The 25,949-nt window shown below is 39.6% G+C and overlaps 1 protein-coding gene across 1 annotated transcript; it reads left to right on the top strand.

Moving 5' to 3' along the window:
• Positions 1-434: 434 nt before the first annotated feature.
• On the top strand, positions 435-24,786 carry LOC143031915 (uncharacterized). The gene is made up of 2 exons (XM_076196284.1): positions 435-528; positions 20,864-24,786. The coding sequence occupies exon 2, from the start codon at positions 21,102-21,104 to the stop codon at positions 22,332-22,334; it is 1,233 nt and encodes a 410-aa protein (XP_076052399.1). The 5' UTR covers positions 435-528; positions 20,864-21,101; the 3' UTR covers positions 22,335-24,786.
• The last annotated feature ends 1,163 nt before the right edge of the window (positions 24,787-25,949 follow it).

Raw genomic sequence — 25,949 nt, forward strand, 5'->3', positions numbered from 1 at the left:
TTACGGTATTGAGGGGTTTATGTATCACTTGCACTCCGTTGTCTCGTAAAACTCTGGCAGTAACCTCCGATGCTCCTTTGATATAGGGGATTGTGACTCTGGGTGTCATGTCCTTGTTCTGGGGTGTTGGTGCGTCGTGCCTTTGTTCAAAGATGGTGGGTATTATTTTTGTTGTGCTCACCTGTGCGGTATAGCATTAGAAAGTTAAATACAAATTTTGTAAATTATAATACAACATGAACATAATAGGCGATTTTCTTGGTTGAAATGAAAAAAAAAAACTTGCCACAAGCAAATTTACTAATGAATGAAGCCACTAGAATACAGTCCAGACACCATGCCAGTGCAGTCACTATCAGACGATAGCTTTCATGTTGTGGACCGGTTGTTCTCTGACTCCGGTGACGTGAATAAGTGCTGTTACAAAGACAGAAGGGCTCTGCCGTCGTCTGTTAATTGCCCAAGGTACAATAATATTCAGGCCGTGAACATCCGTGACGATGACCAGGATGATCTTTAGAATTTAAGGTACTGAATTACTAAACATAGACTAGGTTGGAATACAATAGTGAATAGATTAATTTATCATCCTTTCATTTCTTCGACCTCGGCATCTATCAAAACAAACGGCATATCATTGAGCCACCGCAACTTCGTTCATTAGTAAATAGGTTTTAACAACTTTTTTGTTAATTATTTCCGCCAAGAAAATTACATATGTTGATCTATTATAATTTACAAAATGAATAATTAATTTTCTATTGCTATTTTGTGTAGGTTTGCACAAATAAAAATTTACCAGATGGTGTCTCAAGTAACTCGAGCAGTTGAAGTGCCTACATTTGTTTATGTATAGCTTTTAGCAACTTTTTCTGTTATTGCTTTGCATCAAGAATAACATATATTATGTTGATGTATTATAATTTATAAAATGGATTACTTTTCTATTGCTATATTGCATAGGTGTGAACTTCTAAAACTTTACAAAAAAAAAAAAAAATGAGCTGGGTGAACATTTCATATTTACCAGTGGGTAGGTTAGGTCAGGTCAGATCAGATCTAATCTGATCTCACAGCTGCAATCCATACCACTATCATTGTCTAGCTGTTATCATCGAGTATTTTGAACTCTATGTGTAAGTATAGAAAATTAAATAATGTTGGTAGAGATTTCTTGATAATTGAGACCTGCAAAATTTTTTGTATATCATTAAGATATTTGCTGGTCACACAGCTGCAAGTTTTACCTATATCATTGTCTAACTCATAATTTTGAGTATTTTAAGCCCCATATACAAGTACTTTAAATCAATATAAAAGAATGAAGACTGGCAAGCATATTTATATGTATCAATGTGTGTATCCTATATGCTTACATTGTTCTTGCATTCTTATTCGGGTAAGCTTCATCTTGTCTGCTGCAGTATGAAAATAGAAAAAATATCATTGTCTAGCTGTTATCATTGAGTATTTTGAACTCTGTGTAAGTATAGAAAATTAGGTAATGTTGGTAGAGATTTCTTGAAAATTGAGACCTGGAAATTTTTTTGTACATCATAAAGATATTTGCTGGTCACACAGCTGCAATTTTTACCTATATCATTGTCTAACTCATAATATTGAGTATTTTAAGCCCCATATACAAGTACTTTAAATCAATATAAAGAAATGAAGACTGGCAAGCATATAAGTATCAATGTGTGTATCCTATATGCTTACATTGTTCTTACATTCTTATTGGGGTATGGAGCTTCATCTTGTCTGCTGCAGTATGAAAATAAGAAAACTATGAAGTTCGCAGTGAATTCACTTTGCACTGATTATAGTAATCTTTTGAGTAAAATATTTTTTCATATTCACTCTACAAATCCACATTGCATTAATTACAAGTCATTGCATTCTAATATGAGTAGTTATACCCTCCCTTACATAATTTTACATAAATACTGGACACAGCTCATATGACTAAATCAAATCCAGCTTAGGTAGGTCATTCCTCTGATTTGTGTCCTTTGTGTCGCCCCGAATTGACCTTGACCAGATGTGTCTGCTAGTATAAGACCTTCCACAAAATCATATTAAATTTCCTGATTCACCTAGAATTGATCAAGTCTCCTTTTGAATTGTACTACAGTAGAAGCCCAATTTAATGAATCCCTAATTAATTAGCAGAAACCAGATTTAACAGAAGTTTAAGATAATTAGGGGAATGTTCTGGAAAGCTCGAATCAGTGAACCCATTAGCCTGTTCAATGTGACTTAGATTCTTTAGTGCAGCATTGGATGCCATATGTACAATGATACTGTAGTGCCGTCGATTGATTTAGTGTTTAACCAAGAGCACCTCCAATGGGAGTGATCAGAGATACCCACATAAGAACGATTTGGGAAATAAGAAATCAAGGTATACGCTGCCACCACCCAATCGTCTATATGGATATATCAGACCATAAATGGAAACTGCTCCTTGTTATTCACATCTGACTCCGTCCCCTTTCCTCAGGTCGTTCGGGGTTGGTTCTGGGTAGCGAAAAGGCCTATGTCCAAGTTGGGTAATAAAAGAATATAAGTGAAGGTTTTCTGTGTTAATTATTATACTGTAGCAAAAATATAGTAAGAAAATACAAAAGTATATTGTGGGTTTCTCCAACTAGACAATCTATTGATCCATACAGTATGAAAAATATATGGGTATGCGAGATATTTAATAACAGATTTTTTTGCTTATGGACATCATAAGTAAGGTCACAGGCATGTGGGAAAACGTGGTTATTTATGCTCCAACCTTCCGGTCACTGTATAAGTCTACTTACAATATTGTGTCTACCTTCAACCCCGTATTCTTATTAGAGAACGATCACAGACAGAATTGTACTCTAAGGATTACACTCTCATAGCTAATGTATATATGCGTGATACCGTCTAACTCCTTCCACGCAGTGTTTGTGGAGTACACTCCCTTAAACCCTTTTTTTCCCCATACCTGTTATCGGAATAGTTTTTGGCATCAGATTCAAAACTTAATAATAATAATAACTATCTACCTACTATATCTGCACTATATCATTTAACTCACATATTGACATTTATTTTCATTAATCTTACAGAACGTACCCATACCTGTTACCGGAATAGTTTTTGGCATCAGATTAAAATTTTAGCTGCGCACAAAAAGAACGAGACGGCTATGTGTTCGTATCTATGGGTAAACTACTAACCTCCCTGTTGTATTATTTCGTAAAACTTCATTTCGCTTCTCAACACAGCCCCTAGCTGCTACAATCTCTCCCTAAATTATTTCTCTAGTGGAATCCTGAACTGAAAGTTGGGAATTTTTCCTATTACTCTTAAAATTAATGGCCTTAGTTTACGCCTCTGTCCGAACGTGTTAGTGACGTCACGGGTGGGCGGAGCTAAGGTGCGCCCGCTATGTTCGAGAACATTCTAATGTCTCGAAGCTTAGTTGAACCAAAATCAGCTGAAATATATTTGTAGCTATCTCCTATTGTATGTTTTTCTTCAATGATTATAGTAAGGCTCTTTGCCAACACATCTTGATAGGCAGACATAGAATAGAATAAATTCATGGTCTATTAAGGCTCTATTTTCTACTTTGCTTCTTGGTTGAGTAAAACCGTCACGACGTCCATACTACCGAGTCTCTCAAGTCAACACTCAAATAAATAAATAGATAAATAAAACGAAATTCCAAAAATAATATCCCTTCAAAATTCCTGTCCTTACAATACATTGCAATACTTGCATGTTGAAATATAAAGTCACTACTGCATTACTCATTCTCTTTCACACTGAGTAATAAGAAACACAGAAAATATGATCAAGCTATTTCAAAGAAGTCGGTGGTAACATATCTATAACTACAAAATAAATATCAAGACGCTGATTCTGGCATCCTCATATTATGCCTACTTGCATCTCACAACACCTATGTAGGTGTCATCTTATGGAAGAGGTTAATTCACACATATTCCATTATTTACAGTCATCCCTCATTTTGGGAACGAGAGCCTGGGAGTTGGGAATTGGGGGTTTTGGGTGGGTAAGTAAAAGATGAGTGGGTAATTCTAATCTAACCAACTAAAATAGCCTACCCAGTCCCACACCTGCATAATAACTTAGCATTATAGCCACTGTGTTCAAACTAAAGACAGGAGTCATGGCCCTGCTGGATAAATGTTGATTGACAGAGTCCCATGACACTCAGGATTACGTATGATTGGCTATGGAGGTTCAACAGCAAGGCTTGGGTGGCACATGACCTTTCTACTGATGAGATCAATGAGTTGTTTGGTCCTTCTGTGAAAATTGTTTTTGAAATGAATCTGCCATTCCATGTCTTGCTTGTTATGGATAATGGTCCTGCCCATCCTCTAGGTCTTAAAGATGATCTCCTTGATGAATTTCAGTTCATTAAGATCCAGTTCTTGCCTCCCAACCTCACTCTACTCCAGCTGATGGACCAGCAGGTCATCTCCAACTGTAAGAAGCTCGAGACTAAAGCACTCTTCAAGCCTTGTTTTAAGGTGACTGAGGGGACCAATCTAATTCTCAGAGGTGTGGAAAGACTGCTTCCACATCGTTGCCTGCCTCAAGATGATCACAAGGCATGGGAGGGGGTCACCAAGAGAACCCTTAATTAGGCTTGGAAGAAGCTTTGGCTGGTCTTTGAGAGGTTTGAGTCAGTCCCTGTGGAGTCTGTAGTTGACGAAAATGTGTCTTTGGCCAAGACTATGGGGCAGGTGGATAACAACGACATCGGCAAGAAGAGCATAGGTAGGAGCTGACCACTGAAGAGCTTATGGTGTTGCATTCTGTTTCACAGCAAGAAATTCTGGTGGAGATTTTGTCAGGTGGGGAAGAGGTAACAGCCTCAGCAGAGCAACAACCTTCCAGTGCAGTAAGGGAGATGCTTAAAGCATGGGAAACCATTTCATCATATATTGAGAAGTATCACCCTAATAAGGCAGTGGCTATGTGCACTACAAATTTAATAATAATGACAAATTTTGAGACAAAAACAAAAACAAATGTCTCCAGACAGCTTTCTAGTGAAAATGGATTCAAAAGAAAGTGGTAGTTGTACCAGTGTTTCTAAAATGTTTAAAGATAGAGAATCAGTTGAGACTATTATGGCAGTGAATGAAGAGGAATCTCTCTTGGTGGAAGATTCTCCTTCACTTCAATAATCCTCCCCCCTGTCTCCGTCTCCCTTGTGACAGGAGCTACCTTCTTATTTTTTGTAAATTGCAACAGTATTGATATTTATTCTTATTTTATTTTACTAATTATTCTTTTCCAGTTTTATTTACTGTTCATTAGAATCTTTTTACTTTATGCATTAATGATTTAAAAAGTTATATTAGGTATTATTATAAATTATTTTCTTTTTTCTTAAGCATGGGATTTATTATTGTATTTTACATTTATTCCTATGGAAAAACTGTTTCACTTAATGAGTATATAACATTATGAATAAGTTTCAGGGATGAATTATACCCGTTAAACGAGGTTCCACCATATGTCTTTCACCTTGGTCTTTGGATCACGTGCTGGACTCGTGATTGACGGCTATTTCCCTCCCGGAAGAGAGCTTAGAGCTCGTATGACCGATCTATGGGTAATGCTGTGACCGTACACATACACACACCCCCAACTCCCTGTCCACGAGAGTTGGAGTAACGACTCGAAGCACAGCAATACTGAAATTATTTCAGCCCGGGAAGGATTCGAACCCGGACCACCGTAGAGACAGTCAGAGACTCTACCAACTGCGTCAATGATGTGTATATATATATGTGTGTGTGTGTGTGTGTGTATATATATATGTATATATACATATATATATATATGTATATATATATACATATACACACACATATCTATATACATACGAAGAATTTTCAATAAGTAATGAGAAAATGTCAGGCGAGACATTAAATATGATTTGATCAAAATATTACCTCATGGTGAAGTACACATACATATATTCTATAAAATGACTAACTGGCAACTTTCTATATTTGTAGGTCTGAGTGCAGCAGTAAATGTGGTGGAACCAGTCTGATTTGGTTTGCCAATCTGTGAACACCTCTCAAGATGCAGGGAAACATGGAGCAACGTTACGCCATCAAATTTTGTGTTAAACTTAAGAAAACCAAACAAAAAGCTTATGGAATGTTAAAGGAGGCCTATGGGGATGAACAGAGGAGCCATGCAAGTTTCTGTTGGTGGTTTAACAGATTTTCTGAAGGAAATGAATAGGTTGAGGATGAACACAGATCTGGAGCACCAAAAAATGCATGCAAGGAGGAAAACATTGAGGAAGTGCAAAGGTTAGTGATGCAAAACCGTCGAATATCTGCGAGGATGATATTTGAAGCTGTTGGTATTAGTATTGGCACAGTAGAGACGGTTGTTACCAAAGATCTGCAACTCCACAAAGTCTGTGCCAAGTTTGTTCAAAAGATCCTCTCCGATGACCAGAGGCAGTTTCGTGTGGAATGTTGCACTGACATTCTCGAAATGATAGAGGCCGATTTAGGTTTCCTGAATAAGGTAGTAACTTGCGACGAAAGTTGGGTGTTCACCTACGACCCTGAGAGCAAACGTCAGAGTGCTCAGTGGAAGCATGCGACCTCCCCCAGACCCAAAAAGGCAAAGATGAGCAGGTTGCAAGAGAAGGCCATGGTCATTCCTTTGACTCCCAGGGGCTCATTCACATTGAATGGGTTCCTCAGGGTCAAACCGTCAATAAGGAATATTACCTTACTGCTCTGAAAAGGCTTAGGGAGAAGATGAGAAAGAAGAGGCCTCAGCAGTGGAGGATTGGTCAGTGGTGGTTCCACCAGGACAATGCTCTATGCCACAAGTTAACACTGGTGACCACCTGGATGGCCAGCAGGGGAATGAATGTGGTACAACACCCACCCTACAGCCCTGACCTAGCCCCTTGTGACTTCTTGCTGTTTCCATGCATGAAAGACAGCCTCAGGGGAACCAGATTCCAGTCAACAGAGGAGCTGAAAGAGGCATCAGAATGTTACTTGAAGGGACTGCTGAAAAAGGACTTTGAAGAGGTCTTCCGGGATTGGGAGAGATGCATGCAGAAGTGTGTAGATGCGAGAGGCAATTATTTTGAAGTAAACAAAGTTTTGTAAGCTTATGAAAATAAATAGTGTCTCTCCTGACACTTTCTCATTACTTATTGAATATACCTCGTATACACACACTCACATACACACACAGTAAGGAAGAGCTGGGGCTGAAGCCCCCTATAGCTTTCCTTACCATGTCATTAGGATGTGCAAGCCTCCCCACCCACCACCACCACAACAAGGTGGTTCCCATTGCAGGGGAATGCAAGAAAGGGTGTTGGATAGGTGTATGCTTTGACTGTCACCTCCCTAATAGGAGGAAAAAAGGCCTATTTGTATGTGCTGTTGCCAGCACTTATAACTGGTACACTGGTTGAAAAGTGGCTGATGTTGGAGTTGATCTGGCAACTGTGTGTTTACATTGTAGTAAAACAATATGAATGGGTTGGAGTATACACCATTATAATGACTAGTCATTTTCAGAATTTCCACTCTATGAATTTACAATGTGTATGAATAGATATGACCAAGTAGATGATTGTGACCAATAGTAATAGCAGTTAAGTGGTGATTGGTGGCAAGTAGTGTGGATGCATAAATTGGCACCTTCTTGAGTTAGGCATGCAAAGCAGTATTTTCCCATGAAAGCGGCAGTTGGGTTGGAGTCACTGGAAATGGAGATGTGTGTCACCAACCACCACTTGACTGCTGTTAGTATTGGTCACTGAATATCTATTTGGTCACAGCAACATCATATCTATACACCAGTGTGGTCACTCCTTGGCTTTTTTTCCCTAAGATCTTGGAATTTTTTCCCATCATCATCTTGGAATCTTGGATATAGATTGTAAAAAATGAAAAAATCTTATTTTTTACAATTTATATCCAAGATTGTGGCAGAAATCCCAAGATCTTGGGGAAAAAGCCAAGGAGTGGCCACACTGTTATACACACACATATCAAATTCATAAATGTATTGGAAATTCTAAAAATGGTTAATTGGTCATTATTGTGGTGGGTGCTCCAACCCATTGATATTTTTCACTACACTGTCAACAAACACACATTTGCCAGATCAAGTCTCCTACACATGCCTTTGCCCAACCAGTGTACCAGATATGATTGCTGAATATAGTACATCTGTACTGTTATTGTATTTTTGTATAAAATGTTCATGTGGTAAGTGTCCATTTGAGCAGTAATGTGGGATAAACTCTAATTAGAGCAAAGCTTGCAGAACATCCAACTTGACATTGATTAATGTTAATGGGCAGGGACACCTAAGCTCAGATAGTACTAATATTAAATAAAAGTTCCACAAATAGAATGAATTTTTTTTTCCTTCACCATTATTGTCACACAAGTGTCACAACCAGAAAGGGAGATGTCACAGGTTTCCTGAAAGTCGACCAGATATGTGTATATAATTCCTCTATGTTTGAATAACCTGTGGAGAAAAAATGTTTTATACAAACAGGTACTTTACTAAATGTGACGAGAAAAGATATGGATAATACCTCTACAGTTTCCTAGATAAATTTTATTTATTACATTTTGTTAAGACTGATAACACAGGTACATCACTTACCAGTGTATTTATTTACCTAGTATTATACAGGAAGGGGAGCTATGCTCATAGTGACCTGTCTTTGTATCTCTCAGCCTCAGCATCTAGTTTGTTCTTAACTTCTTGTATGGTTTTTGCACACTTGTTTCATCCAATTTGTTACAGTAAAACTTTTTTTTTCAGATCTCTTCTATAACTACCATTTTTGAGTTTCTTTACATGTTCTCTTGTTTTTCTTTTATCCCACTTTAATAAGTCTTCTCTGTCAAGAATTTCCATGCCTTTAATAATTCTGTAAAAGTCCAATAGATCTCCTCTTTCCCTTCTTTGTTCCTGGGTTGGTAGTTCCTGTATCTATGTTCATATATCAATTTTGAACTTGTTGTTGCTCTTTGGATTCTTTTTAATTTATTTATATTCTTTTTTGTGCAGGGTGTCCATAATGTTGCAGTGTAGGGGAGGCGTACCAATGGAGACACAGTTGCCCTATGCACACACATTTGACACAAAAAACTTCTACCTGCCGATGGTGAATAGATAGGAGCATAATTATAGGCTCAAAAAATCACTTAACTATCCCCTCATAATGTGACATAGTCTTACCTTCCTAATCCAAATAGGTACGTGACTGCAGGAGATGAAATAAAAAAAGTACTGTTTTTGAAAGAATCCTTAGGAAAACCTAAAGTCATGTGCTTATATTGCTATTGTGCTTATAAGGGAGACTGGTCTATAGTTTGTTGGGTATTCCTTATCTCCCCCTTTAAATATTGGCATTTTTCCAATCTTGTGGTACCTTTCCTTCATTGAGTGAACAATCTATTACCTTATATGTTTTGACTATTAGTTCATTTATACATTCTTTTAGTATTCAGTTTAGAATTCCATCTTGGCTGTGTGATTTCCTGACATCAAGGTTTATTATTTGGTCCCTTATTTCTTTCTGTCACAATTATTTCTTTCATTGGGGGGATCTTTCTCCCTTTCCTTCATGCCAATTGTATGTAGTTTCATTTGTGAATACGGATTCAAAATGTTTGTTCATAATTTCAGCAATTTCTACATCTATATATTCCACATTACCTTGATTCAGTTTCACTATTTTCTGTTTATTTTTAATTTATCATTTACATATCTGTAGAATAATTTCGGTTGATCCTTACATTTGTCTATTATGTCTTGTTCATAGTTTTGTTTTTCTTCCCTGAGTATTTTTTCATATTCATTTCTTAGTTTGGTATATATTTCCCATTACCAATATTTTTCTTTTTTTCCATCTTTTCCAAGCTTTGTCTCTTCTAGCATTTGCCTCACTACATTTTTTGTTGTACCAGTGTTTAATGTACACCTTTTCTTGTTTTTGCTTTGGTACATTTATCTACTTCATTATAGATTTCTTTTAATATCCATTTCTCTTCCATCTTTATTTCTTCATTAAAGAAGTTTTCCCAGTTCGCCTTTTGAAAGAATTTTCTGAGTTTCTCAAAATCTGTTTTGTTGTACATTAGTCATCCTTTTCTGTGTTCCTCATTTCCTCCCAAATAAATTTCCTCTTTTAGTTCAAACTCGATTAGTATGTAGTCACTCTTCCCAGTTGGTGTCTTGTATTCCATTTCATCCACAATTTCAGGCTCAGATGTAAATATTAAGTCTAGTTTTGACAGTTCTTCATTATTTCTATACCTTGTCTTTTCTTTTACCCATTGTGTATTCAACGGTCATGTCCAGTACTATATTTCCCCAAAGTCCTCTCCACCTTTTACTGTCATCACCCAACATATTTTTATAGAGTTAAAGTAATCCATAATTACTAAGTTTCCTCCTTTCAGTATTTCATTTAATGGATGCTTTGTGTCTTCTGACATTTTGGAATAGTCATTCTCAGTCCAAGAATATGTTTTTGGAGGCACATATATCACTACAAACGTTCTACTTTTCATGTCACTGTTTTCAACTTTTATCATAGTGGAGAATAGGTGGAGAAAGAGGAAAAGGGCAGAATGTAGGGAGGTACTTAGAGTGAACTGCTTAAATGAGGAAAAAAAGGAGAGTGAGTATAAGAAGAAGCTGAAAGAGGAGTGGGAGGGAGAGTAGAACTAGGAGTGGAGGAGGAATAGGGATGGTTCAAGGAGGGAGTCATAAGGTGTGCAAAGATGGTGTGTGGAACAAGGAGGGCGGGAGAAAATAGAGGGAAGGGTAGTGAGTGGTGGGATGAGGAAGCAAAGAAATGTGTAGAAGAGAAGAAGCAGGCATTCATAGATTGGCTGCAGATTAGGACAAGGGAATCGTATGAGAGTTACAAAGTAAAGAGAAGGGAAGTTAAGCATAAGATAAAGGAAGCAAAGAGGAGAGCAGATGTGAAATGGGGTAAGAGTATGACAGAAAATTTTGAAAGCAATAAAAAGATGTTTTGGAAGGAAATTAAAAGAGAAAAAGGAGGCAAATCAAGTAGAGAAGAAAAGGTAAAAGGTACAGATGGAGAGATGATAATGGAAGAGAAGGCAGTGAGAGGAAGGTGGGCAGAGTATTTTAGGGAGTTGCTAAATGTGAAGGAGGATAGGGAGGGAAAGGTAGTTGCAGTGGGAAGCGCTAAGAAAATGAGAGTGATGAGTGAGGAAAATGGAGGAGAAATAGGGGAGGATGAAGTGAAAGCAGCTGTTAAGATGATGAGAGCAGGTAAGGCACCTGGTCTGGATGGATGCCATGCAGAATGTCTGAAGAAAAAGGAAAAGGGGCTACAGTTATGGTGGACTGGCTGGTGAGGCTATTTAATGTTTGTTTAAAAGAGGGTAGAGTGCCAGAAGACTGGAGGAGTGCCTCTGTATAGTTTTGCTTTCAAGGGAAAGGGGGACAAGTGTGAGTGTAGTAGTTTCAGAGGGAACAGCTTGTTGAGTGTAGTTGGGAAGGCTTATGGGAGTAATTGGTGAGGAACAGTGTGGGTTTAGGACAGGTAGGGGTTGTGTAGATCAGATTTTTGTGGTAAGACAGATATGTGAGAAAGCTATGGGAAAAGGTAAGGATGTTTTGTGGCTTTTATGGATCTGGAAAAGGCTTATTACAGGGTAGACAGGAAGGCACTGTGGGAGGTACTGCAGATATATGGGATAGGAGGAAAGCAGTTAAGAGTAGTCGAGAGTTTTTAAGAGAGTAGTAGAGCTTGTGTTAGGATTAGAAATGGAGAGAGTAAATGGTTTGAGTTAAAGGTGGGACTTGGTCAGGGGTGTGTTATGTCACCCTGGCTGTTCAATCTTTACATTGATGGGGTGGTGCGAGAGGTGAATGCAAGGGTAGTGGGTCAGGGGTTGGAGATGATTAAAGAAAATGGAGAAAGGTGGGAGGTGAGCCAGTTGTTGTTTGCTGATGACACTGCGCTTGTAGCAGAATCAGAGGAGGGGTTGAGGAAGTTAGTGACAGAGTTTGAGAAGGTGTGTGAAAGAAGGAAGCTGAAGATAAATGTGGGTAAAAGTAAGGTGATGAGATGTACAAGGGGAGAGAGTGACAGCAGGCTGGAAGTGAGCATTAAGGGTGAAAGACTGGAGGAAGTGGAAAGTTTTAGATACATGGGTGCGAATGTGGCAGGAAAGGGAGGAGTAGAGGTGGAGGTAGAATGTAGATTGAGGGAAGCAAGAAGATGCCTTGGTGGATTAAAAAGTGTAATGAGAAATAGACATCTGGGAATGGATGCTAAGAGGAGGTTATATGAAGGAGGGCTTGTACCAATAGCATTGTACGAGGCAGAAACATGGAACATGAGAGGAGTTTGAATGTGTTTGAGATGAAATGTCTGAGAAGTATGATAGGGGTCACTAGGCTGGATATTGTGAGAAATGAGGAGGTGAGGAGGAGGACAGGGGTGAAAAGGGAACTGGGAGATAGGGTTGATGAAAGAGTATTAGGATGGTTTGGACACATGGAAAGAATGAGTGAAGAAAGATTAGTAAAAGAAGTGTGGAAGGCAGAGGTGGAAGGAGTGAATATGAGGGGGCGTCCTAGGATGAGATGGAGGGATGGGGTGAAAGGGGCATTACAAAAGAGAGGAATGTCTGTGGAGGAAGGACGGGAGAGGACGGAAGATAGGGGTGAATGGAGAGGGGTTGTGTATAGCTCATGCTGTGATGCATGAGGGGGAGTGGGTGGGGGATGGGGGGGGTGAGGAAGTATGTATGAGAAAATTTTTTTGACACAGCCCGAAGGGATTTCTTCCTGTCTTCTCCTTTTGTGCATGGGGGGACGGAGAGGAGGGGTCGCCGAATTTATGAAGCGGCCTAGCTGTGGATGTGCTGTGTCTTGACCCACGGCAGTGGACAGGATGCAGGGATGACCCGTCATCCAGGAGGTGCCAAGATAAGAGGGAGGGAGGAGGGTGGAGGGGAGTGGAATATACAGTATAGGAAATGGAATGGGTGGGAGTGGTTTCTATGCCTTTTTCTTTTTGGCTACCGCCCGTGTAGGGGGAAAAAGCCTTTGGTAAATGTATGTATGTATCATAATCAATTACATATTATTCCTTCTGTTATCATTATCACATTTAAGCCTTTCTTAGTTAAAAACATGACTCCAACCACATTGCCTCCTGTGCTTATGGGCAGTGTGCCACTGAATGTGAGTAAGCACTGTCCAAGCAGATCCAAGTCTTGGACATTAAATAACATGAAGAAAATGAAAATCTATACCTACAATGTAAGAAGTCTCTCAGAAGACCACAGGCTGGAGAGGTTAATGGAAGAACTAGACAACATCAAGTGGGACATTGTAGGACTAAGCAAAGTCCAAAGATTGGAAGAAAAGCTGGAAAAATCACAAGATGGTCACCACCTGTTCTAGGAAAGAGGTAAGGACAAAGAAAGATCTAGTGGAGTAGGATTCTTGATCATCCAAGTGGTTGCTGGTAATGTAGTTCAATTTAGTAGTTTGTCAGACAGGATAGCTTGGATTGTGATTAGGCTGTGTAAAAGGTACACTAAAAATAGTTCAGGTTTATGCACCAACTTCACAGAGTTCAGATGATGAAATTGAGTCTTTCTATGATGATAAGAAGATGGAAGATGAGACATGCATTGGGAAGTTTGGAGTCAGTGAAAGAAATGACAGAGGTGAGATGTTAGTCAATTTTGCAGAGAACTACATACATACATATACCAAGGCTTTTTCCCCCTTACAAGGGAGGTAGCCAAAAAGGAAAAGGCATAAAATCATTTCCACCCATTCCATCCCTGAATACACTCCACACCCCTCCACCCTCCCTCTTATCTTAGCACCTCCTGAATGATGGGTCATCTTTGCACCTTGTCCACTGCTCTGGGTCAGAAGCAGTGTCGCAAGACACAGCACATCCACAGCAAGGCCGCTTCATTAAATCAGCGACCCCCCCCTCTCCGTCCCCCCATTGCATAACAGGAGAGGATGGGGGAGAAATCCCTTTGGGCTGTGTCAAATTTTGCTCACACATACTACCTCATCCTCCATCCCCCCGCCCATTCCACCTCATGCAATCACAAACTCATCCATATACAACTATTCTCCATTCACCCGTCTTCTGTCCTATCCCGTCCTTCCTCAACAGACATTCCCCTCTTCCCCAAAGCCCCCTTCACCCCCATCAAACCACCTCATCCTAGGACATCCCCTCATGTTCACTCCCTCCACATCTGCCTTCCATACCTCTTTTACTAGTCTTTCTTCACTCATTCTTTCCATGTGTCCAAACCATCCTAATATTCTTTCATCCACCCTATCTCCCAGCTCCTTTTCCACCCCTGTTCTCCTCCTCACCTCCTCATTTCTCACTCTATCTAGCCTGGTAACCCCCATCATACTTCTCAGACACCTCATCTCAAACACATTCAAACTCCTTCTCTCCTCCTCTCTTATGTTCCATGTTTCTGCCCCATACAGTGCTGTTGGCACAATCACTCCTTCATACAGTCTCCTCTTAGCATCCATTCCCAAATGTCTATTCCTCATTACACTCTTTAATCCACCAAGGCATTTACTCACTTCTCTCAATCTACATTCTACCTCCACCTTCACTCCACCTTTTCCTGCCATATTTGCACCCAAGTATCTAAAACTATCCACTTCCTCCAGTCGCTCTCCCTTAATGCTCACTTCCAGTCTACTGCCACTTTCACCCCTTGTACATCTTATCACCTTACTTTTACCCACATTTATCTTTAGCTTTCTTCTATCACATACTCTCCCAAACTCTGCCACCAACTTCCTCAATCCCTCCTCCGATCCTGCCACAAGTGCAGTGTTGTCTGCAAACAACAGCTGGCTCACCTCCCACTTTTCTCCATTTTCTTTAACCATCTCCAATCCCTGACCCACTACCCTTGCATTTACCTCTCACACCACCCCATCCATGTATAAGTTGAACAGCCAGGGTGACATAATGCATCCTTGACGAAGTCCCACCTTTACCTCAAACCACTCACTCTCTCTATTTCCAATCCTGACACAAGCTCTACTACTCTCATAAAAACTCTTGACAGCTCCCAGAAGCTTTCCTCCTATCCCGTATATCTGCATAGCCTCCCACAGTGCCTTTCTGTCTACCCTATCATAAGCCTTTTCCAGATCCATAAAAGCCCCAAAAAATCTTTCCCCTTTCCTATAGCTTTCTCACATATCTGTCTTACCACAAAGATCTGATCTACACAACCTCTACCTGTCCTAAATCCACACTGTTCCTCACCAATTACTCCCTCTGTTCCTCTCCTAATCCTCTCAGTCAAGATCCTCCCATAAGCCTTCCCAACTACACTTAACAAGCTAATCCCTCTGAAACTACTACATTCACACTTGTCCCCTTTTCCCTTGTAAAGAGGAACTGTACAGGCACTCCTCCAGTCCTCCGGTACTCTACCCTCTCTCCAGCAAACATTAAATAACCTCACCAGCCAGTCCACCATCACTGTACCTCCCTTTTTCAGACATTCTGCATGGCATCCATCCAGACCAGGCGCCTTACCTGCTTTCATCATCTTAACAACTGCCTTCACCTCATCCTTCCTTATTACTCCTCCATTCTCCTCACTCATCATGGTAATTTTCTTAGCATTTCCCACTGCAGCTATCTTTCCCTCCCTATCCTCCTTTACATTTAGCAACTCCCTAAAATATTCTGCCCACCTTCCCCTTACTGCCTTCTCTTCCATTATCATCTCTTCATCTGCACCTTTTACCTTTTCTTCTCTACTTGATTTGCCTCCTCTTCCTCTCTTAATTTCTTTCCAAAACATCTTTGTATTACTTTCAAAATTTTCTGTCATACTTTTACCCCATTTCACATCTGCTCTCCTCTTTGCCTCCTTTACCTTTTGCTTTACTTCTCTTTTCTTTTCTTTGTACCTCTCATATGACTCCCTTGTCCTATTTTGTAACCAATCTGTGAAAGCTTGCTTCTTCTCTTCTACAACCTTCTTCATTTCCTCATCCCACCATTCACTACCCTTTCTTCTATTTCCCCCTGTCCTTCTTGTTCCACAGACCATCCTTGCACACTTTATGACTCCCTCCTTGAACCATCCCCATTCCTCCTCCACACCCAGCTCCACTCTATCCTTCACTCCCTCCCACTCCTCCTTCAGCTTCTTTCCATACTCCTCCTTTTCCTTTTCATTCAAAGAGTTCACTCTAAGCACCTCCCTACCTTTTGTCCCTTTCCTCTTTCTTCATCTATCCTCCACTCTCAACTTACCTTCCACCAAAAAATGATCTGATATTCCCCCACCCTCTCCCCTTAGCACATGTACATCCTTAACTCTTCCTATCATAATCCTATTTACCACTACATAATCCATTAGCACTCTGTCTACCACCCTTCCCTCCACCACCCTCTCCCATGTGTATTTATGCTTGACTTTCTTCCAAAAAACTGTATTTGCTATCATCAACTCTCTTTCTAGACACATTTCCACCATCAACTCTCCACTATGATTCTTTCCTGGAACTCCACATTTCCCAATCACTCCATTGATTGGACCGTTTCCTACCCTAGGATTGAGGTCTTCCAGTAGTTTTACATTGACATTTCTTCCTAAATCCTCTATGCACTCATTTAGATCTATCCTAAAGGCCTCCCTTTCTTCTACACTCTTCTCACTGCCAGGCCCATATGCACTTACAAAGACCCACATCTCCTTTCCCAGTTTCACCTTCATCCACATTATCCTTGAGGAAACCTCCTTCCACTCCACTACTTGATTACCTATCTCTTCACTTACCAGAATAGCCACCCCTTCCCTTCCTCGCCCTCTCTTCACTCCTGATAACCTCCCACTTACACTCCCAAACTTACACTCACCCTTCCCTTTCAACTTAGTTTCACTCAAAGCCAACACATCCAACTTTCTTCTCACAAACATACTACCTATCTCTTCCCTTTTACTCTCATCTGTACCACATCCACGTACATTAAAAGACCCAAACCTCAGGGTGCTGGTCCAAAAACTCCCAGACCCTCTTATGCCTTCTCTTTTTCATTTAGGAATGTCCCCTGTGGGGCTACAAGGAGAAGGATGCCTAGTCCCAATCCCCGTCCCTTTCTTCTCGCCTCTTACGATCCAAGTGGGAATACTTGGTGGCAGTATTCTTTTCCCCCACTACATGATAATGAACACTTTCTTCCAAAAGTGTGTAGGTCGTAAATGGATATGGAGAAGTCCAAATGGAACAACAAAGAATAAAAGGAGATGAAAGTATAAGTGTTAGCAATGTTACTGGTAAATAGAGTCAACATATGTAGTGACCATAGAATGGTAGGTTGCACAGCTAAATTCAGTTTCAGAGCCAAGAGAAATTAACTAATTTTAAGAAAGAAAATCAGCCTTGCTAAGGTAAAGGATAATGATAAGAAATTTCAGTTAGAAATTGAAAATAGATTTAAAGCTCCAAGGGCTAACAAGATATTAATTTGAATTTATTGAATATCATTAGGGAATTGGCAGAGAAAGTAGGAAGTACAAAAACATTAGAGAAAACAAATACTCCAAAGCTACAAATCAATCAAAAGAAGAAGGACCAGGCAAATTAAGAGCAGGAGAGATGAAAAATAAAGAGTAGAACTAAACAAGCTTAACAAAAGGCAGATATTAGAGAAAAGAAAAAGAGACATGGACGAAATAGAGGAAACTATTCGGAAAGGTAAAAGTATTCAAATGACCAAGGACAGACATGCTTTAGGAAGACAACAAATGATACGTTTGAAAGATAGAAATGGAGAAATCGTTGAATACAGAGACAGAATGGTAAAAAGAGTGGAAGAATTTTACCAAGAGCTTTACTCATCTAAGAATGTAGTTGAGTCAGTAAATTCATGTGTAGACATTAGTAGTGTACCAGAGATTACAAAGGAAGAGGTAGAATTTGCCCAAAAAACTATGAAATGAGCAAAAGCACATGGGGAAGATGGTATATCAATAGATCTCTAGAAAGACATAGGTAGATTAGTTGATATTAAATTAACTCAGTTGTATACCCAGTGCTTACATCAAGAAAGCGTTCCTAATGTGTGGTGTAATGTTATAGTGATTTTGCTTCATTAAAAAGGAGACCAGAAGGACCTTAGTAACTATCGACCAATTAGCTTACTATCAAATGTATATAAAGTATTCTTCAAGAACCTTACAAATAGACTAAGTAAAGTTTTAGATGGAAACCAACTGAGAGAGCAGGCAGGCTTTAGGAGCAGATACTTGACTCCAGACCATTTGCAGGCGATAAACCAACTAATCGAGAAAACTACAGAATACAATATACCTCTGTTTAGCTTTTGTAGATTACGAGAAGATCTTTGACTCAAAAGAACAAATAGCAATACTAAACTCACTACATAAGCAGGGTACAAACAAACAGATCGTAAGAGTTTTAGAAAAGATTTATGTGAAAGGTACCACTATAATTCAACTACATAAAGATACAAAAAATATCCAGATCGAGAAAGGAGTACGGCAAGGCGATACAATTTCACCCAAATTACTTGCAGCTTGCTTGGAAGATATTTTCAGAAGGTTGAGTTGGGAAAATAAAGGTTTAAAGATTAATGGCGAATATGTGAACCACCTGATATTTGCGGATGATATTCTTATTTCAGAAAGAGCAGAAGATTTGTAAGATATGCTGAGCAATCTAAACAAGGAAAGTTTTAAAGTAGGTTTAAAAATGAATAAAAGTAAAACCAAAGTAATGTTCAACACAAAATTCCAAAGTAAAGAGATTGTAATTGATGGTAAGAGTCTTGAAGAAGTTGAAGAGTATAATTATTTAGGCCAGATGGTGAAAGTGACAAAAGATCATGATAAGAAATAAAAAGATGCATTACAATTGGTTGGAAAGTGTTTGGTAAGTATAATAAAATCCTGAGAGGCTCTCTACCTCTATGTTTGTAATGTAAAGTTTACAATCAATGCATTGTACCAGCAATAATCTACACGTGTGTGAGACTTGGAAACCAACGAAGGTGATGGAAACAAAACTTAAGACAGCACAGAGGAGGAGAATGGAGAGAGCAATGATGGGAATAGCGCTGAGAGACCGAAAGAAAGCAAGTTGGGTGAGAGAGCAGACTGGAGTGAAAGATATTGTGGAGGCAGTAAAAGAGAGGAAGTGGAATTGGGCAGGTAAGTTTGTGCGAATGACTGATAGAGCGATGGAGCAAGTGTGTTACTGAGTGGACACCACGAGATAGGAAGTGTGGAAGAGGTTGACCAAACAGAGGGTGGAGAGATGAGATTGAGAAGTTTGCAGGAGTGACATGGCAGAGGATGGCGCGGTTGTGTGAGTCATGGAGCGCTATGAAAAAGGCCTTTGTTCAGCAGTGGACTCCAAGTGGCTGATTTGATTGATTGATTGATCTAGCTACATTGTGTTTTTTCTTTAATACTATAAACTAATACACTCTTTTATCAATAATGTCTCTGACCCAATTTTCTTTCTCTTTAATTACTTTAATGACTGTTTCTTTTGCATTTTCTTCCACTTGAATTTTTTTTTTCTTGTTCCACTTTCCTTTGATTTTTTTTTATTAAAAATCTTTCTCTTTTATGGTTTCTCCAACTTTCTTGGTCACCGCTTGTATTTCTTTTACTTCTTTTTTGAAAGCCTCACTTTCGTTAGTATCTTAATTTTTCATTCTTCCGTTCTCACTTTTGACTATGTTTAATTCCTTTTTTAGGTCATTAAGCTCCCTGCTAGTTTCAGCATGTTGTTTTATTCAACACATTCACTTCTTTATACATTGCCTTGTATTCAGCTTTCAGATCTATAATTTAATTTAATAGTTCTGTAATCTATTAGTTCTGTAATGATTTCTTAGAATATTTTCATACCTTGTTTCCCTTTCCAAATCTATACCTCTACCTAGTGTTCCATTTTCTTTTGCATACCCTGAAAATTATATATTTTCATACCTTTGATTCCTCTTGGGCATTTTCCTGTTGCAACTCTCTCTTTTGGGGGGGATGATGCCTATCATTGATTCAACCCTGCTAACATCTAATCTTTTCTTTGTTGGTTCACTATTTTTGTCTATCTTCTTCATCATCATCCATTTTATATTTTAACCACTAAGTGATTTACTCTTATATCATTTCGGTCACTCGATAAACAAATATCCCCTATACCAATACGATACCACCTAGGTGTTTCCTCCAACTTGTCAAAAAAGCGCTGCACTCCGTTCCAGACTGTAGTTTGTGTGTCTTAAACGATGTGACTTTTATAACTTATTTGAGTCATATGAGCTGAATAAACCTTCCTTGAGTTGGTCATGTTTAGATTCAGGTCTTGTGAGCCCAAATATGGTATGTTATGAAGTTGTATTGAAATATGACTGTGTTGGCCAGCTGGGCCATTGCCCACTTCCAAATCTCATGACATGATGAAAAGCCAGCAAAATTTGAGTCATTGTGGTTGTGGGGGAATGAGTATGCATATAGCTATAGGATGATTTTCACCTCATTTCTAATGACAAAGTAGAATGGAATATATGATAGCAGGATACCTGTTAGTGTTGCATCCTATTCTATGATAGGTCAAGGCATGTACATAGGGTCTCTTTAAGTACAAAATTGAGTATGAAATATTTTGTGTGCAAAACTTCCACTATCTTATTAAAGTATATTGCACACTTTCAGAGACAGATGTCAATATTATGATTACATTTTTTTTTTTTTTTCAGGTTTAAGGTAAATATCACCACTGCTTTGGATGAGCTATCTGTAGATTCTGTACTTGTCATATGATGAAAACTGTCACCTTAAAAAAAACTTGATGGTCCACGAGAGAAGAAAATCCTTTCCAGTGTGACTTGTGTGATTCAGCTTTCTCAAAAAAAGGTTGCTCTGACAAAGATTACATGGACACACACAAGAGAAAAGCCTTTCCAGTGTGACCTGTGTGCTTCTGCTTTATTGGAAATGGCTTCTCTTGCTCAGCTTATGGGGACCCAGACAGGAAAGAAGCTTTTCCAGTGTGGCGTGTGTGATTCTGCTTTCCCAAAAAAGGGTCATCTCACACAGCATATGAGGACCCACACAGGAGAGAAGCCTTTCCAATGTGACCTGTGTGATTCTGCTTTCTCACGGAAGAGTTTTCTCTCTAGGCATATGAGGACCCACACAGGAGAGAAGCCTTTCCAGTGTGGCCTGTGTGATTCTGCTTTCTCACAAAAGGGTAGTCTCACACAACATAGGTGGACCCACACAGGAGAGAAGCCTTTCCAGTGTGACCTGTGTGATTCTGCTTTCTTACAAAAGGGTAGTCTCACATATCATATGAGGACCCACACAGGAGAGAAGCCTTTCCAGTGTGGCCTGTGTGATTCTGCTTTCTCATGGAAGGGTTCTCTCAAACAGCATATGAGGACCCACACAGGAGAGAAGCCTTTCCAATGTGACCTGTGTGATTCTGCTTTCTCATCGAAGGGTTCTCTCACAGAGCATATGGTGACCCACACAGGAGAGAAGTCTTTCCAGTGTAGCCTGTGTGATTCTGCTTTCTCACTAAAGAAATCTCTCACTAGTCATATGAGGACCCACACAGGAGAGAAGCTTTTTCAGTGTGGCGTGTGTGATTCTGCTTTCTCACAAAAGGACTCTCTCACAAAGCATATGAGGACCCACACAGGAGAGAAGCCTTTCCAGTGTGACCTGTGTGAATCTACATTCTCACAGAAGGGTGGTCTCACACTGCATATGAGAACCCACACAGGAGAGAAGCCTTTCCAGTGTGGCCTGTGTGATTCTGCTTTCTCACAGAAGTGTTCTCTCACTAAGCATATGAGGACCCACACAGGAGAGAAGCCTTTCCAGTGTGGCCTGTGTGAGTCTGCTTTCTCACAAAAGGACTCTCTCACAAAGCATATGAGGACCCACACAGGAGAGAAGCCTTTCCAGTGTGGCCTGTGTGATTCTGCTTTCTCAGAAAAGGGTAGTCTCACTAGTCATATGAGGACCCACACAGGAGAGAAGCCTTTTCAGTGTGGCGTTTGTGATTCTGCTTTCTCAGAAAAGGGTCACCTCACGGGGCATATGAGGACCCACACAGGAGAGAAGCCTTTCCAGTGTGACCTGTGTGATTCTGCTTTCTCACAGAAGGGTTCTCTCACATTCCATATGAGGAGGACCCACACAGGAGAGAAGCCTTTCTAGTGTGACCAGTGTGAATCTACTTTCTCACGAAAGGGTGATCTCACATGGCATAAGAGGATCCACAGAGGAAGAAGCCTTTCCAATGTGGCGTGTGTGATTCTGCTTTCTCACAGAAGGGTCATCTCACAGAGCATATGAGGACCCACACAGGAGAGAAGCTTTTCCAGTGTGACCTGTGTGATTCTGCTGTCTCACAAAATGCTAATCTCAATAGGCATAGGAGGACCCACACAGGAGAGAAGCCTTTCCAATGTGACCTGTTTGATTCTACTCACACAAGGGTCATTTCACAAAGCATATGAGGACTCACACAGGAGAGCCTTTCCAGTGTGACCTGTGCAATTCTGCTTTCTCACTAAAGATTAATCTCTCAAAGCATATGAGGACCCACACTAGTGAAGCCTTACCAGTATGACCTTTGTAATGAAACTTTCCCACAAGAAAATTACCACAAATATCACGTGATGATCCACAGGTCTGAAACAGTTCCTTTGTGACATGTGTGATTCTGCTCCCTCATGAAAGGGTTATCTCACAAAGCATATAAGGACCCATGCGTGAGAGCAGACTTTATAATGCGACCTGTGTTATTCTGGTTTCTCACAAAATTGTTCTAAAAAGCACATGAGGACCCATACTGGAGAGAAGCCATTGTGGTGCTATATGGTAAAGTGTCCGAATGGTTAGGCTATTGACTAAAACACATACAATGTGTTGGCTCTTTTATTATGTAGCACAGAATATGAATGTGGTTCGGAGGCTGTATGGGGAGAGAAACTATTGGCACTGTGAATAGAATACCACACTCTTTGTCCTGTAACCACCACCTGCGTCTCTCACGTCCGTCCACTAGCGTAGTTAGAGAGAATCTGCTTTCGTCTGGCCGCGGGCTGGGCGCTTCAGCGTCGGCCTAGCACGTCTGCCAATCAGCTGCCAGTACCCGGGTCACGTGATGATGCGCCGCACATTAATAGTAATACTAGGTCGCGTCCCACGCTGACCTAACGCGGGTGCACGTGACCCAACGGGAAACGCTACCATAAAATAGTAACGCCACTCTTGGCGGTGGTTTTAATCATGCCACACTACCTGTGCAATGCAGCTTTCTCGAAAAGAATCACCTCAAAGAAGACATGATGATTCATACAGGAGGAAAGCCTCTGCAGTATGACCTTTGTGATTCTGCTTTCTTTATTAAAGTATTCTCACACAGTATTTGAAGACTCATGCAGGTGGGCAGCCTTTCCAGTGTGAGCTGTGCAATTCTGTTTTCTCAGTAAAGGGTTTCCTCGTACAGCATATGAGGGCCAAGCAGGAGAGAAGCCTTTCCAGTGTGACCTGTGCAATTCTACTTTCCCACAAGAGTTCTCTCTCAATGCATATGACAACCCACACTGGAGAGAAGCCATTCTAAAGCAACCTGTGTCATGGAGCTTTTTCACAAAAGAATCAGCTCAAGTATCACAGGATGATCCACACAGGAGAGAAGCCTTGTTATTGTGACTTCTGTGATTCTACTTTTTCACACAGCATATGTGGACCCTCACAGGAGTGAAGCCTTTCTATTGTGACATGCACATTTCTACATTCTCACATAAGGGAAATTTCACACAGCACATGAGGACCCACGCAGGAAAGAAGCTTTTCCAGTGTGACCTGTGTGATTCTGCTTTCTCAATAAAGGGCTATCTTAGAAAGTATATGATGACCCACACAGGAGAGAAGCCTTTCCTGTGTGACCTGTGCAATTCTTTTTTTCAACAAAAGCTCCTCATCTCACCCAGTATGTAATGACCCAAATGGAGAGAAGCCATTCCTGTGCAATATACCTTTCTCTCCAAAGAGTTCTCTCACAAAGCATATGACGACCTACACAGGAGAGAAGCCTCTCATGTGCGACCTGTTTGGTTCAAATTTCTCACAAAAGGGCTCTCTCATAAAACATACAAGGACCCACAATGGAGAGAAGCCATTCCTGTGCACTCTAACTTTCTCACCAAAAAATCGCCCCAAAGATCATGTGATCCCCACACAGGACAGTAGCCATTCCAGTTTGACCTTTGTGATTATGCTTTCTCACAAAAGAGTCTCAGTCATCTCATGGTGACTCATACTGGAAAGAAGCCATTCCAATGTGACCTGTGCAATGAAAAATATTCCCTGTTAGATTTGTGCATGTGTTCGTGTGCACGTTTCACAACTAGCATACAAAGGAAAAAAGTGTGTGCACAAGGTTTTCAAAATGAAATTTAATTATTTTATTAAAGATGCCAATCCTTTAATTTCATAGTAATGAATTCAAAACAAAAGGAATGTACTTATGAGAATCTGTCAATGACCTTTGAAATATAAGTGTACAATTTCATAATTTTACATATAGTTTTGAGATCCTTTGTACATTCAGTAGTTATACATCACCAATACTTGTTCAATTCAGTGAAATAAATCAAGAAGTATGTCATCAGTTTCATACCCTCAAATTAAAAACTGATGCCTGATGACTGAATACATGATAGTTCATTTTATTTATTTATTTATTTATTTATTTTTTCAAAATCTATTTGGAAAATAAGAAAATCAGTTGAATTTCCTACAGAAACCAACATTTCAAGAATTTAAAAACAAAAACAAAAAAAATGGAGCAAAGAATATACTGATGAAAAAATGGCTATTACAAGTCCTTGGAATAGTAGAGATATCTAGATAAAAGAGGAACACTGAAATAATACCAAAGCAAAAATCAAAAGTTAACATTTATGATGAAACGAAAGGGAGCTGTTGGAAAGACCCATCCCAACTTTGTATTCTAATTGAAAAGTAAACAGGAAACAAGGTAACAAGGTATATATATATATATATTGATAAGTATTTTAGACAAATTTTTTGGATGATGGAGAACATATACACAGGGGAAGGCTCGGAACCCTAAACACTCTAACGTTTCGTTCGCGTAGAACTTCTTCAGAGAGTGTATGTAGAACTGCAGTTGAAGTTTATGTACTAAATCTAATTATCTTTTCGGACACTTGGGAAAGGTCGTTTTTCTGGCATGTTTTAGAATTAAAATATTAGTTTCTTTAGCTAAATTGATAAACCCTCCTTGATGATTCGATGAATTATTAGTTGAAATATATGCTGATTCAACAATTCTTCTAGTGAATTTATCAAAACCTTTATGTAGCACTTCAACTTCTCTCCAGTTTGGTAAATGATCGAATTTTTCCGCATGAACTACTAAAGAATTAGATGTCCTATGTGCTTTTATGTCATTTTTATGTTCATAAATTCTTTTTTTCTAATCCTCTTGACGATTCGCCAAAATAAGCCATTGAGCAACTATTGCACGGGATTTTGTATACGACGCTGTTTTCGGAATTGGTTCTCTTTTCAGAAGTCTTTATTAAATCACCTATCCTCTTGTTAGTTATTTTAGCTATGTTTATACCTGATTTTGTTAAATATTTGTCTATTATTGGTGACATTTCTGAGCCAGGTACTGATATAAAATTTGTATTATTTTTATCATTTCTCTCTTTCTTTCCGCGATTGTAAATATTTATTGCTTTTCTTTTTGTTCTTTTCAACATTCCCTCTGGATATCCAAGTTTGTCAAAG

The sequence above is a fragment of the Oratosquilla oratoria genome, chromosome 12 (genome assembly GCF_046742065.1).
Source record: "Oratosquilla oratoria isolate Oo_2021 chromosome 12, ASM4674206v1, whole genome shotgun sequence".
Taxonomy (NCBI): Eukaryota; Metazoa; Arthropoda; class Malacostraca; order Stomatopoda; family Squillidae; genus Oratosquilla; species Oratosquilla oratoria.

Bases quoted from the DNA above. Each gene is read 5' to 3' on its own strand.
- LOC143031915 (XM_076196284.1), top strand. From the start codon at position 21,102: ATGGCTTCTCTTGCTCAGCTTATGGGGACCCAGACAGGAAAGAAGCTT.